This window comes from Mesocricetus auratus, unplaced genomic scaffold, assembly GCF_017639785.1.
Source record: "Mesocricetus auratus isolate SY011 unplaced genomic scaffold, BCM_Maur_2.0 Super-Scaffold_100003, whole genome shotgun sequence".
Taxonomy (NCBI): domain Eukaryota; kingdom Metazoa; phylum Chordata; class Mammalia; order Rodentia; family Cricetidae; genus Mesocricetus; species Mesocricetus auratus.
This window is the reverse complement of record NW_024429188.1, coordinates 97,717,752-97,731,955: the sequence shown is the minus strand read 5'-3', so window position 1 is coordinate 97,731,955 and position 14,204 is coordinate 97,717,752. Positions and strand designations below refer to the sequence as shown.

The 14,204-nt window shown below is 41.7% G+C and overlaps 2 protein-coding genes across 9 annotated transcripts in view; one reads left to right on the top strand and one right to left on the bottom strand.

Annotated features, from left to right (window-relative positions):
* Window positions 1-2,802, bottom strand: part of Slc25a14 (solute carrier family 25 member 14) — a 39,678-nt gene extending 36,876 nt beyond the window's left edge. For 3 of the 8 annotated variants that reach the window (XM_040744594.1, XM_040744596.1, XM_040744595.1), the window contains exon 1: window positions 2,656-2,802. In XM_040744594.1, the coding sequence (XP_040600528.1) occupies window positions 2,656-2,787 (132 nt within the window). In that variant the 5' untranslated portion in view covers window positions 2,788-2,802. Of the gene's footprint in view, window positions 1-2,113; window positions 2,231-2,278; window positions 2,526-2,655 lie in introns of those variants that run through there. The other 5 variants (XM_040744597.1, XM_040744599.1, XM_040744598.1 and 2 more) reach the window with 3 other exon arrangements.
* Window positions 2,803-7,650: 4,848 nt separating this feature from the next.
* The window catches only part of Znf280c (zinc finger protein 280C), a 57,024-nt gene continuing 50,470 nt past the window's right edge, over window positions 7,651-14,204 (top strand). Inside the window, exon 1 of the mRNA XM_021231057.2 lies at window positions 7,651-7,700. Within this exon, the coding sequence (XP_021086716.1) occupies window positions 7,691-7,700 (10 nt within the window). The 5' untranslated portion in view covers window positions 7,651-7,690. The remainder of the gene's footprint in view (window positions 7,701-14,204) is intronic.

Here is a 14,204-nt window from a genome sequence, read left to right as displayed (position 1 = left end):
TATAGCTGAAATCTGTTTCTTTTGAGTGGCATATCACACAATTGAAACATTAAAGTTTCAACAAATGTCAGAGTCTTTTACATAAAACTGTATACATGTATGCAGATTATGCCCCATCTATTTTTTCTACAGTATGTGATTTTTTTGAGAAATTCATTTATCAAACATCTTAAATTCAGGCATAAAATGATGACTAGGGTGAGGTTTATTCTCTAGTTGTCCTATCTCTTCTCTTAATTAGGTAAGATTCCCTAAAAAATGACACCATATTTCACCAAACTTTTTATAAACCTCATACAAACTAGTATAGAATGAGAACAAACATACCAAATAGTTGAGTGTCTTATGTATGCAACCTGTATATAAACAATTACAGAGGAAGTCACAAAAGTGATTTACTAGACATGGGCAATACTATTACACCTTATACAACATGCTCCTGATTCCCAGATGCTCTAGATTACAAACTCTTGCCTCTTGCTTTTGTTGCAGAGAATTGCTTCATAAAGTATCCCAACTCCTCATAAAGTTATTTTGACTTGTGGAGGCTAACCTCAGTTTGGGGTGAAAGGACAGAAGTCATATCGAAATAACAATATAAATACCTAACCCTAACCCTAACCCTAAATATTTTATTATATAAAGAAGCCAGTGAAACTTGTCTTCAAAATTTGCATATCTATTCTTAGAATATGACTGTGGAAATCTTGATAGCCTAACAAGTAACAATAAAAATATCCTAAATCCATATCATATAGCTCCTACACTTACTTCAAAATCTGGCCAGGAAATTCTGGGTGACCTTCTTGGTTTCTCCTTTAAGAAAGAGCAGGGACTACAGATTCTCATGTTTGGAAGATAGCAGTAGGGAGCCTAAAATTATGTGTTAAAGGCATAATAAATACTCAAACCTGCAATTTTGGGGCTGGACAGATGGCTCAGTGGTTAAGAGCACTGGCTGTTCTTCCAGATGTCATGAGTTCAATTCCCAGCACCCACATGATGGCTCACTATATGTATTACCAAAACACTATATATAATAAATAAATAAATCTTAAAAAGTGAGGCACTGAAGTAAAAAAAACCTGCAATGTCTATGAATATAATTGGTCATGCTTTTAAAAATCACGCCTGTTTTGGTAATACATGTCTTTGAATCCAGTACCTGAGAGGCAGACGCAGGGGGATCTCTGTGTGCCTGAGATCAGCCTGGTACATATAGTGAGACCCTGTCTCAAAAAAATAAAATCACAGACAGGCAGTGGTGGTGCACACCTTTAATCCTAGCACTAAGGAGACAGAGGCAGGCAGATCTCTGTTGAGTTCAAAGCCACCTTGGTCTACAAGAGCTAGTTCCAGGACTGCTAGGGCTACACTGAGAAACCCTGTCTTGAACAACCAAAAACAAAACAAAAAATAAATTAAATAGCAGAAATATATTTTAATATAGAGAGTATTTGCCATTCCACCTACCTTCCCTGAACAATCATCTAGTGTAAGAAATTAACTATTAGAAAAAAATGAAGTGTTAAACTTATAGCAATCTATAAGAACAAGGGGAGCATGGAAAAGAAAACAATAGGCATGCATTTGAATAATTTGGAAAAGCTGTTGGAAGTCAGAGAACTTAAATTGGGTCTCAACAACTAGCAGACTGAAGCTGGGCAGGAGCAGGAAAGGAAGGTACCTGAGCGGGGTTAACAGGATGCACGAAGACAAATGTGAAAACATACACAATCATGTAGGCATCACTATAGTTTGTACTGAGACAGCAAGGAAGCAGCGTACACAATATGCTTGTTGGCTGAACAAGTAAAAGGATGTTGGAGGAAGACTAGATTATTAATAGGGAAATGAATTAATACCCTATTTTAATTAGCTACTAGGGACTACAAGCACAGTGGATTGCACACAGAAGAGGTAGGGAAATGGATTAGGAGGGTGTGAAATAGGCAGGAAAGAATGCTCATTAGCAATGGGGTTAATCTGCTAAATGGAGACAAAAGACACTTTATAATATAAATGAAGAGGAAAGAGTTAATTCTACTCTATGTATCTCTAGGGGTTGGGCAAGGAAGCACTGATAGAAAATTATAATTGTCCCTGCTGTTACCTTGTCTGAGAAACAAAATTCATGTTGATAAACGCTGTGGTCCCAATCAAGTAACTGAACTGCATTTTAACAGATGCCTTCAATGCCTCAACCTCAGGAGTGACAGGGGGTTAGAAAGTGATAGGGAGCACCCCTCACACTGATACAATGGAGATGTTTGCTTACTCCGCTTACAATCACAGCCGCCGTCGCAAACTTCACCCTTAGAAAAATTAGGATTATTCCTGGAAAGATACCCATTCACCCTGTGGGCAGCAGGATCTTGTCAGTTCCTCAGCTGTCAAAGCGAGTGCGTAGAGAGAAGGGAGGCGCCTGAAGGAGGCGGCCTCCCAGGGGGGTCGAGGAAGCAGGGTTCAATCGAAGAAGTAAAGCCACCGATGCCAGAAGAGTGAAAGACAGGGAAGGGACTCGGCTGAGGGGAGAGAAAGATCAAACGACCATTAAGCCCCTCCCAGACCGGGAACCAGGCCAGCCTGGCCCCGCGTGGCCTGCCGCAGCCCAACCCCGCTCCCCAACGTGGAAGTCCAGGAGCTCCCCCTCACCTGCTCAAGCTCAACAGACGACTGAAAAGCGAAGGCTCCCACAGTAGGAAACACCACCGCAGCGCCAACCCGGAAGCATTGAAAGGAACGGAAGTAACCAAGGCGTCGCCTCGGCAACAGTGGCGCGGCCATCTTAACTCCGCCCCCTCCCTGCCTGAAAAGGAAGGCGCGAACGAAAGGAAACCTTTAGGGTCAAAAGGCCAGTGTCCGGAGGGCTGTGGTAAAGGTCGGGAGCCAGCCACCTGCCTTTCGGGAGAGGGAGCTAAGACCTGAGAATGTGGCAGCTTCTGCAACTAATATACTCACAAGAGAAGGCAGAGGCAATGCCTTGTCACCCATCCACCCACCCACCCACCTACCTACCTGGAGCTTTCCAGAGTCAGCCTCAAAAATGCGAGACGATGGGAAGGGCATCATGTAGAGGGAGGTTGGCAAAGGATTAAGATAAAAATGGGAGAATTTCTTTTGCTTACTTTTGGGGGACCCTTTTCTTTCGACTGCTTTGGCTCGCCGAGCCTTGATAGGAGGGTTTGTGCATGGTGTTATTGTAATGTTTGCCATGTTTGGTTGCTATCCCTGGGAGGCCTGCCCTTTTCTGAAGGGAAACAGAGGAGCAGTGGATCTGGAGGCGATGGAAACACTATAAACATACACCACACTAACACATTTGCAGTTTGGTTGCATTCTTTCAGTTTTAGCATTTTTTAATGCTATAATACACAAAATTGTAATCCTCCTTATCAAAGTTTGGCATTTTCCTTATAAAATGCCTTCTATTATCTAGCCTCTCCCATAAAAACCAAGTTTTGACCACACATATTCTGTCTTGGGTTATGTGTACATTCTGAGCTACCTAATTGTATAAGTTATTCAAGAAAACAGATCATGGAATCTAGTTCTAATGTACCTTGGAAATTTTTTATAGACACTTGTTTAGACCCTGCTAGAACATCTCTTGCTGCTCCTAAGAGCCACTCTCCCCCTCAATTTATTCTTCCTATCAGTTTTGAGTTCGTTCCAGACTATCACAAAGAAAGAAAAAAAGAAATTCTCTAAGATTGTATCAACTTCAAGATACTGGCCAAGCTCCTCAGATTCACGACGGTTTCTTTTTTTTTTAATGTATTTATTTATTATATATAGTGTTCTGCCTGCATGTATGCTTGTACACCAGAAGAGGGCACCAGATCTCATTACAGATGGTTGTGAGCCACCATGGGAATTGAACTCAGAACATTTGGAAGAACAGCCAGTGCTCTTAACCTTTGACCCATCTCCCCAGCCTTCACAAGGGTTTCTAAATCTTCCTTTTTCACCTTTTTCCTATGCTTAGATGGTCAAGCCTAGGACATCATGCATGCATGCTAGGCAAGTGCTCTCCCACTCAGCTCTATCATAACCTAATATATTCAAAACATTTCCATTTCAGACTGCAGTCAATAGAAACTGTTAATGAGACAATTTAGTTTAGTTTGTGCTAAATCATTGTATTTTGTACTTGCATTACACTTCAGATTCAGACTAGGCACTTTTCAACTGCTCAGTAACCACATGTGGTAGGTGGCCACCAGGCAAGGTAGCGGAGATCTGTCTGGTGCATTATCACATATCTTCTTCAGAAAGCCTTCAACGAAGCATCTAGCTCCCTGCTACTCTACTGAGACCAACTGACATTATCAGGACCACTTGGAGCTTGTAAGAAATTCTGATAGTCAGACTCCAGTCAAGGCCTATTTAAATCAGAATTAGCATTTTGCATGATGTCTATGTGATCAGTTCGCATATAAAACCTTAAGTCTGTTTTCACCTCTTCTTGGACACATCTAGTCCGCACCCAAGAGGCCTATACTACCCGTAAGTGGTTCTAAATTATTACGAAAAAAAATTATCAAATGTTATTGAATATTCTCAGAACCCAGAACTATCATATTTAAAGAACACTGTGAAGTAGGGGCTAATTTTGGCTCCTTATCTTTTGTAGTTGTAATTATTGTTTTGTAAAAAAAAAAGAAATGGAACTTTTCATAAAAGTTAAAATGTTTTATCTTTTTACTTTTATTGTAGCAAAATGTGTTATTTTAGAATAATTTGGAGGAGAGCGTGGTGGCACATGACTTCAATCCCAGCACTGAGGCATAGGCAGGTGAATCTCTGTAAGTTCAAGGCCAGCCTGCTCTACAAATCGACTTCAAGGACTGTAACAGCTGTTACACAGAGAAAACCCATCTTGAAAAAAAATCTAGAATAATTTGGATTTACAGAGAAGTTATAAAGAAACTATGGTGTTCTCTCATCAGCTTCTCAAATTGCTAAGATTTATGTAACTTGGCATGTTAGTCAAAAAGCAGAGTAAAAACAGATTTTTTTCTCACATAATATATCCTGATTGTGGCTTCCCCTCTCTCTACTCCCAGTTCCTCCCAATATCCCCTGCCATCCAGATCTGGCCCCTTTTTGTCTCTCATTAGAAAACAAACAGGCTTCTAAGGGGATACAATATGATGAGATAAAACAAAAACTAACACATAGGAATCGGACAAAATAAACAGAACGAAGGAGACCAAGAGACAGGAGAAGAAAGAGACCTATCCTCCTCTGCACACTCAGGAATCCATAAAAACAATATACTGGAAGCTATAATATATAACAGAGGACATGGTGCAGACATGTGCGGGCCCTGTACATAGCTGCAGATAATTTGCCCTTGTCAGAGCGGGCTTAGCTACTGACGCCCTAACACCAGGATATCCATGCTGCAGTGTAGGGGTGAAAAAGCTCCTCTCTGGAGGAGGGGAGAGTAGAGAGGACCAGGAGGGTGACAGAGAGGGAGGGAGACAACTAGTGCTTCTCTTGCCAGTACTCCTTCCCCATTCCTTCTCTCCATCCTGCCAGGACTGGCCTGCCCTAGACCTTGACCAGCTTGGGAGCCCTAAGCTGTCAACTCCCCTGAGCTCCCAGAAGCTGAGCCATGTGCACGTGCAGAGGTGTGTGTGTGTGTGTGTGTGTGTGTGTGTGTGTGTGTGTGTGTGTGTGTGTGTGTGTTCGCCCATCTCCAGAGAACCATAGAGATACAGGATCAAAGCCCTCTTGTCCACCTGTAGCTCGCCCTCCCTCCCACCCCAATGCTCCATGAACACACGTATCAGTGGGAATGTTAGCCCCTAGTGCACTAGCCAGCTAATTGAATGTAGTTCCCTGGCGCATAGAAACAGGCCCGGCTTCCCCTTTTTCCACCAGTGGTCCCTTTGCCCAGCATGGGCCCTTGGATAAGTGAAGAGGAAGCTGCCTGTCCCTCAGGAAAGTGAGGGTGACCCTTTTCTTCGATGAAGTTGGTTTCAATACCAGCCTCAAATGCCTACAACCCTAGAGAGAAAAGCACTGAGTTTACCCTGTAGTTCCCAGTTTGCTTCTGCCACCTGCTGGAAGGAGATAGGCAGCAGCAAGCAAGCACCAGGGCCTCCAGAGACTCTGAGGGCCTGGAGAATAAAGCCCTCAGTAAGGGCATGGGGACAAGCTTCCAGGCCTCTCTGTACAACAGACAAGTAGAAGGATGCCCCCTGAAGAGCATGGAGCTGTAGGAAGGGGAGGAACTTCCCCTCTCTCTCTGCCTCCTAGAGCCTCCCAAAAGCAGGAGATACAGCTGCAGAGGCATGCTGTCCAGGCTAGAAATGTTTGTCATCCTGTTCTCCTTACCTCATGGAAGCTCAGATATAGAGAGGCTGAACCATAAAAGGCCCAGAAAGATGTTTAGCACACAGAAAGGAGGAATGAGAGTCCTTGGTCAGATTGAATGTGTGCCCAGTATTTCAATTTTACAAAGCAAAGTGGGCTTTAAGTTTCCAAACCCAGTGCTCATCCAACTCCCTGTTTCTGCAGTACATCCCAATATGACTTTGGGCCGCAGGATAAAAGAGCGGGAAGAAAATGGATCAAAAACTGTCTTCTTCATTTTACAGAGTAGAAGCAGCTGCCAATCTGTAGTTGGCCTGAGTGGGAAGCTCCAAACAGAGCAGAAAGGAGCAGACTTTAACACTGTTCAATTCAGAAATGGAAGTAAGAATTTTCCAGAGACAAACGGTCAATTTTGGGGTGCATGGATGGACTTAAAAAGGCCTATGCAGAAGAGACATTGCTGAGGGAGACGGTACACCTAAAGTAGTACGTTGCAAGGAAAAAGGCAAGGTTTGAGGACAATGGCAAGGCAGAAAGGAACCACTTGAACTCTAGGTTGGAATATAATGGAAATTATTTCAAGTTCTTTCTTTCTCTCTCTCTCTTTCTTTTTCTTTTTGTTCTTCGAGACAGGGTTGTATTGCCCTGGAACTTGCTCTGTAGACCAGCAGGCTGGCCTTGAACTCACAGAGCTCCACCTGCATCTGATTCCTGAGTGCTGTGATTAAAGGTGTGTGCTAGCCCGGCTAGAAATGATTTCTTCCAACCTAGAGTTGCTCGGTGTATGTGTGTGTGTGTGTGTGTGTGTGTGTGTGTGTGTGTGTGTGTGTGTCAATTGTTGCTAGAGATTTCTGTGATGATTTCAGTGATTCAACTACGACCCAGTGTCAGACCCTATCATAGCCACCCCCAGTTCATTAGTATCACACGCTAGCATAATCCCAGTTCCATGAACCTGAATAGTTACATTTCAGGGTATTGTTTAGCTATGATACAACTGAGGTCAATGAGAGTTGGTTTTAGGAAAGTTTTGTATATTCTTCTTCTGGGGGGAATGTGCTGGCTATTTTTATGTCAACTGACACAAGCTAAAGTCATTGCAGAGGAGGGTGCATCAATTGAGAAAAATGCCTCTATAAAATCAAACTGTACACAAGCCTGTAGGTTATTTCTTAATTAGTGATTGATGGGAAGGCCCATCCCAATTTGGTTTGGGCTGATGGTCCTGGGTGCTATAAGAAAGCAGACTGAACAAGCTGTAGGGAGCAAGCAACACCCTTCCATGGCCTCTGCATCAGCTTCTGCCTCCAGGTTCCTGCCCTGCTTGAGTTTCTATCCTGACTTCCTTCAATGATGAACGGTGATGATGAGAAGTAAGTCAAACAAACCCTTTCCTCCCCAAGTTGCTTTGGTGATGGTGTTTCATCACAGCAATAGCCCTAGTTTGCACAAGGAGTTTTAGAAGCAACTAACTCTTTTGCATGTATTCAGAGGAACAAGGGGCCCTGGGACTGTGGGCAGCCATCTTCCAGCCACAAGGAAAGGCAAGGTAAAATTAACCAGACATTTAAAAAGGCTAGGCAGAAGGAAAATCCCCTTTGATGACCTTATTGAGCCCCAGATAACAAATTTTCTGAATACAGTCTACATTTACTGATTAGGTCATCAGAATTTGAGGTTTCTGTTACTTATAATACAGTGTTTCTAACTAGTACAGGTCCAATGACCAATTTTTTTGGTAACAAAGACGCAAACATGAAATAAGAATATGGATTGGCCAGGTCTTAAGGAGTCCACACTCAGTGGTATAACTCCACAGTTCAGTACTGAGGCTACAGGGAAGACCCCAGAGAGGAGGAGGTATATAATCTGATCTGATAGATTAGCATTTGTGTTCCAGAGGAATGAGTTGTCACCCTCGCCAGACAACTAATTCAGAAGAAACAGCCACTTGCTCAAATCCTCAGTCATGGCAGCTCCTGTGGGGAACTAGCTGGTGATATGTTTTCATACTTATTATGACCCATAATGGTTTCTTTATACTTCCTTCTCCTTGTTCTACATCGAATTCCTTGAGGTTAGGGCTGCCAGGCATCATTGCTGCACCATTCAGTGAACACTCTTTAATAGGACACTCAAAAAATGAGAGCCAGAATGAAAGCTATCAGTCTTTTGACATATATCATTTTGATTTTTTGTATGTTTGCTTCATGCTCTAATGCAGCCTTTGTGTGTGTTATTTTGATGAGAGGATATAATATTATTGCCACCAGTATAATTCCTATAGTAACTGCCTAGTTGGTGCTAGAAGGAACAATATGGCGTTTAAAAGATGGTTTAAAAACAATGAGATTCTTCAATTCATGGCATACTAATTACAGCTGAATGCTCACTATTTTCCTCTATCAGGCAGCAAGAATATACTACTTACATAGTTTCCTGATAGAATTATTTACATTTATAGTTATTCACATTGTTAGATACAAGGAGTTCTCTAAGACCTATTAGCATTCATATTTATTTTTAAGATAAAACTCACCTAACATATAAAGAACTGTTTTACAGTGTTCAATTCAGTGGCATGCAATATTTTCATTACACCAGACATCCATCACCTCTCTAAAGTTTTAAATCCTTTTGTTATCATAGGAACAACTCCTGCTCACTAAGTAATCACTCCACATTCACCCTCCACACACACCCTGGCAACCACTAATGTGCTTGTCTCTATGGATACAACTATTCTGAATATAAGATATTTTTAAACATCATGTGATTTTTGTATCTGGCTTCTTCATTTTAGTACTATGATTTCAAGGCTTACCTGTGTTGTACCATTTACTGGGACTTCATTCCATTTTCAGGCTAAATAATGTCCTATTTATGAATGTGCCACATGCCCCATGGAATTCCATGAGGAAAAAATACTATTTTCACATAGCGAAGAAGGATTTTGTAACACAACTCTTAATACAAACACGAATCGCTACAAAATAGACCAAAGACTTAATATAAGAATTAAGATTCTAAATATCTCAAAAGGAAATATAGATGTGTTACTTTGACCTTGTATAAGGTCATAGTTCTTTAAACTTGATACCAAAGGCAAAAAAGAAAAAGTAGTTAAGCTGAGCTTCATCAAAATTAAAAATAATGTTTGGGACTTGAGAGGTGGCTCAGTGGTTAAGAGCACTGGCTGCTCTTCCAGAGATCCTGAGTTCAATTCCCAGCAACCACATGGTGGTTCACAACCATACATAATGAGATCTAGTGCTCTCTTCTGGCCTTCAAGCATACATGCAGGCAGAACACTGTACGCATAATAAAGAAATCTTTTTTTAAAAAAAGTTTGTGCCTCAAGCAAGTAAAGGTAAGGCAATACAATGAGAGAAATGTTTGGGAATTATTATTATTATGAAATTATGATTAAGATTATTAAAGAACCCCGGCACGTCAAAAATATAGGCAATTTAGTTTAAAAAGGGGGGGAGGGACTAGCAAAGAGGCTCATCAGGTAAAGGTTCTGATTGCCAAAGCTGATAACCTGAATTCAATCCCTAAGACTCATGTTGTAGAAGGAGAAAACCAAAGTTGTCCTCTGACCTCTACATACAAGAGTTACACACACACACACTGACTCACACACCACCACCACCAACAACATTTTAAAATGAGAAACTATGAATTTGAGATCGAGCAAGTTGGGGTACATGAGAGGGATTGGAGAAAGGAAAGGGGAGTGGGAAGTGATGTAATTGTATTATAATATCAAAAAGTATTTTAAAAAACAAAGCACGACTACTTCAGAGATACAGAGGTAGTTCAGTGGTTTAGAGCATTTATTGCTGATATGAGGAAATAAAAAGTTGTGGGAAAGTCTTTAGTAATAAAAGAAGAATGATAGCAGATAACAACCCACATATACTAGATGTGATAGCTATGTCATCTGATGTCTTAGTTACTTCTCAGTTGCTGTGACAAGACCATGGCCAAGGTAACTTATAAAAGAAAGTGTTTGGGGCTGGAGAGATGGCTCAGAGGTTAAGAGCACTGGCTGCTCTTCCAGGGGTCCTGAGTTCAACTCCCAGCAACCACATGGTGACCCACAACCATCTATAATGAGATCTGGTGCCCTCTTCTGTCATGTAGGCATACAGGCAGGCAGAACACTGTATACAGAATAAATAGATCTTTTATAAAGATAAAAGAAAAAGCTGAGTGGTGGTGGCGCACTCCTTTAATCCCAGCACTTGGGAGGCAGAGGCAGGTGAATTTCTGGGAATTTAAGGCCAGCCTGGTCTACAGAGCAAGTTCCAGGGCAGGCTCCAAAGCTACAGAGAAACCCTGTCTCGATAGAGAAATAGATAAATAAATAAATTAAAAGAAAGTGTTTGAATTGGGGCTCACAGTTCCAGAGGGTTTCAATGACCATCACAGCAGATAGCATGGCATCAGGCAGGCGAGAGTGTAGTAGATGAGACCTCATATTTCCACACACAAGCTTGAGGTGGAGAGAGCTAACTGGGAATTCCTTAAACTTTTGGAAACCGCAAAGCCTATTCCCAGTGACAGACCTCATAATCATTCCCAAACAGTTCTACCTACTGTGTATCAAACATTTAAATAATGAGGCTATGGGGGCCATGGCCATTCTCACTCAAACTACCACATCTGAACTCAGTCTCTGTCATCCAACCAAATTATACTAATGAAGAGAAAGGTAACACAAATGAGAAAGTTCTTCACTGACTACTCAGTTCATGTTCAGCCCTATATAGTTCATATCAGAGAGAAAAATTTGGAATGTAATGTAATCATCATACAATGCCTTTGTAATCATAGTGTTCACTGCACTGAACATCAACAAGCTAACCAATGTTAGACAGAAATCTTTTTTTGTTTATTTTTAAGTTTAAATTTAGATTAGAAACAAGGTTGCTTCACAAGTCAGCTCCAGGTCCCTCTCCGTTTCCCTCCCCTCCTCCCGTGACTTCCCCTCAACCCCTCCCAATATCCCCTCATTTCCCCAGGGAGGGTGAGGCCCTCCATGGGGGCGTCCACAGTCTGTCATTTCATCCAGGACAGGGCCCAGACCCTCCCCTAAGAGTTCAGGGTGAGAGTGCATCTCACATTGTTGGATGAGAGTCCAAAGTCCATGTGAATACTCAGGATGAATACTGATCTACTGCCCAAGGCTCAATAGATTACCTAGGCCTCCTCACTGACATCCCCATTCAGGGGGTCTTGATCAGTCCCATGCTGGATTCCCAGCCATCAGCCTGGGATTCAAGAGTTAACCCTTGTCAGGTCAGCTGTTTCTGGGGTTTGGACCTCATACTCTAATGGTTTGACTAGGAATTGCCACCATACACTCATGTGTTTGAATATTTGACCCATAGGGAGTGGCATTGTTAGAGTAGGTGCGGCTTTGTTGGAGGAAGTGTGTCACTATAGGGGTCAGCTTTGGGTCTCAAATGCTCAAGATAGGTCTAGTGTGGCACTTCGGCTGCCTGTGAATCAAGATGTAGAACTCTCAGCTCCTTCTCTGCCTGCATGCTGCCATGCTTCCTGCCATGATAATAACGGACTAAACCACTGAAACTGTAAGCCAGTCCTAATTATTTTCAGTTTTAAAAGTTGCTGTGGTCATGGTATCTTGTCACAGAAATAAAAACCCCAATTAATACACATTCCTTGCCAAATATCATTGTGAGAATCGTAATATACATGAAAGATCCTTAGTTTAGAACATGTCATTCATTCAGCATTGAGAATTCAAAACAGGAAAACCTTATAAATGTAATTAATGTAGAAAAACTTTCAATGATGAGTCAGTCTTTACTAAGCAGTGTGAGATATTTGTACACTTGGTGAAAGTGTATTTTTGTGATTGGTATAATAAAAAGCTGAACAGCCAATAGCTAGGCAGGAGGTACAGGTGGAGCTTTCAGGCAGAGGGAGGAAGAGGAGAGGAATTGAGACCCATAAGAGACCCCAGGAGATAGAGAAGAAGCAGCATGGGCAGTATAGAGAGATGAGGAAATGCTACAGAACATAGATTAAAATAAATGGACTTAATTTAAGTTATAAGAGCTAGTGGACAAATGTAAGCTAAGGCAGGCAGAGCTTTCATAATTAGTAATGTCTCCATGTCATTATTTGTGAGGTGGCCTCATCCTCTCTTCTAGATTCTATGGACACCCAGACACATGCAGATACCCAAACTCACAGAGATCCCCCTGCATCTGCCTCTTGAGTGCTGGGATTAAAGGTGTGTGCCACCACTGCCCAGTTCAGACTTTCATTTCTAAGCGGATTCAAACTTCTTCAGACTGTCACAACTATCATACTTTTTTAATTTGGAAGGATAGCACTTCCCACATACTTTTTCCTGCAAAGTACTATCTGCTAGAATATCACACATCCAAGCGAAAATTATGACACAAAATCTAGAATAAACTAATCAAGTTTCAACATAAAAACTGGGAGTGCTTTCTTTTGTTGACACTGTTATTGTTGTTACAATGTGCATTCATTCTTCACAAAAACAGTGGTGATGGAGGCCTCAAGAGTACACTGATCACTGGAACGAACTCCCTACAGTACCAGAGAAAAACTCAGCCTATGCAAAAATCAGGACACAGAAATATAAGAAATACAAAAACCAAGATAATGTTAATTGTGGGGAAACTAAGCCACAATGGGCCTGACAGCTGGCCTAGAGCGTGCGCAGCTGATATCTCCTGACAGCCAGCCTAGACTGATAGTAAGAATATGCACTGTAGATAGCTCCTGACAGTCCTGACCACCAGCTGGGGTCTGCAAGGGGCCCTTGCGAACAGCAGGCGAGAGGTGACATGGACCTATGGACAGGAGCCACATCACCTCAGCACATGCCAGCTCAGTGGATCTCCTCCCCGGGGCAGGGCTGGGGAGTATGTAAGGCTCACCCCTTCCTGGAACAAACTGAGCTTGTTGGTTCAATTTGTTCCCACACCTGCTTTCTCCTACCCATAAAGGACACCTGTTGGGATTCTGCAACAGTTATATTACAATATTATAAACCTTCAATATTTCATTTTAAAGATACCGAAATGATTGAAATGTCAACTAATAAGTTCAAAAGCCTAGAATAAAAGTTACTAGCTATCATAGTGTCAAAATAATACAAGTGAGCAGGTAGATGAAGGAAACAATTCAAGATTCGGATAAGAAATTTAACAAATTTCAGTAAGAGGAGAGATTCTGAAGAACAAAATCCAAACAAAAATCTCAGATTAAAAACTCAATTAAAAAAAAACCTCAATGGACAGAGAAACCCTGTCTCAAAAAAACAAAGCAAAACAAACAAACAATACACAATACAGTAGACCAAATAAATGAAAAAATGTCAAGGATCTAAATACTGAGAAATTATTACACTCAGACAACAATAAAGAAAAAAAGGGGGGCTGGAGATAATGGATCAGCAACTGAGAGCCCACACTGATCTTGCAGAGGACCCAAGTTCTGTTCCTAGAACATATCAGTTGGCTCACAACAGCCTCTAACTCTAGGAGTTCTGGGGAACCTGATGCCCTCTTTTGGGGGGGTGTTATTGTTTTTGTTTTTTGAGACAGGGTTTTGTCTGTGTAATAGCTCTGGCTGTCCTGGAACTCATTTTGGACACCAGGCTGGCCTCAACTCAGAGATCCACTTGCTTCTGTCTCCTGAGTGCTGGGATTCAATTTATGCACCGCCAATGCCTGGCCTGATCATCTCTTCTAGATTCTATGGACACCCAGACACATGCACATACCCAAACACATACCCATACACACAAGTAAAAATAAAAATAAATCTTTTGGAAAAAAGAGTAAGCAATCATGATCACAATT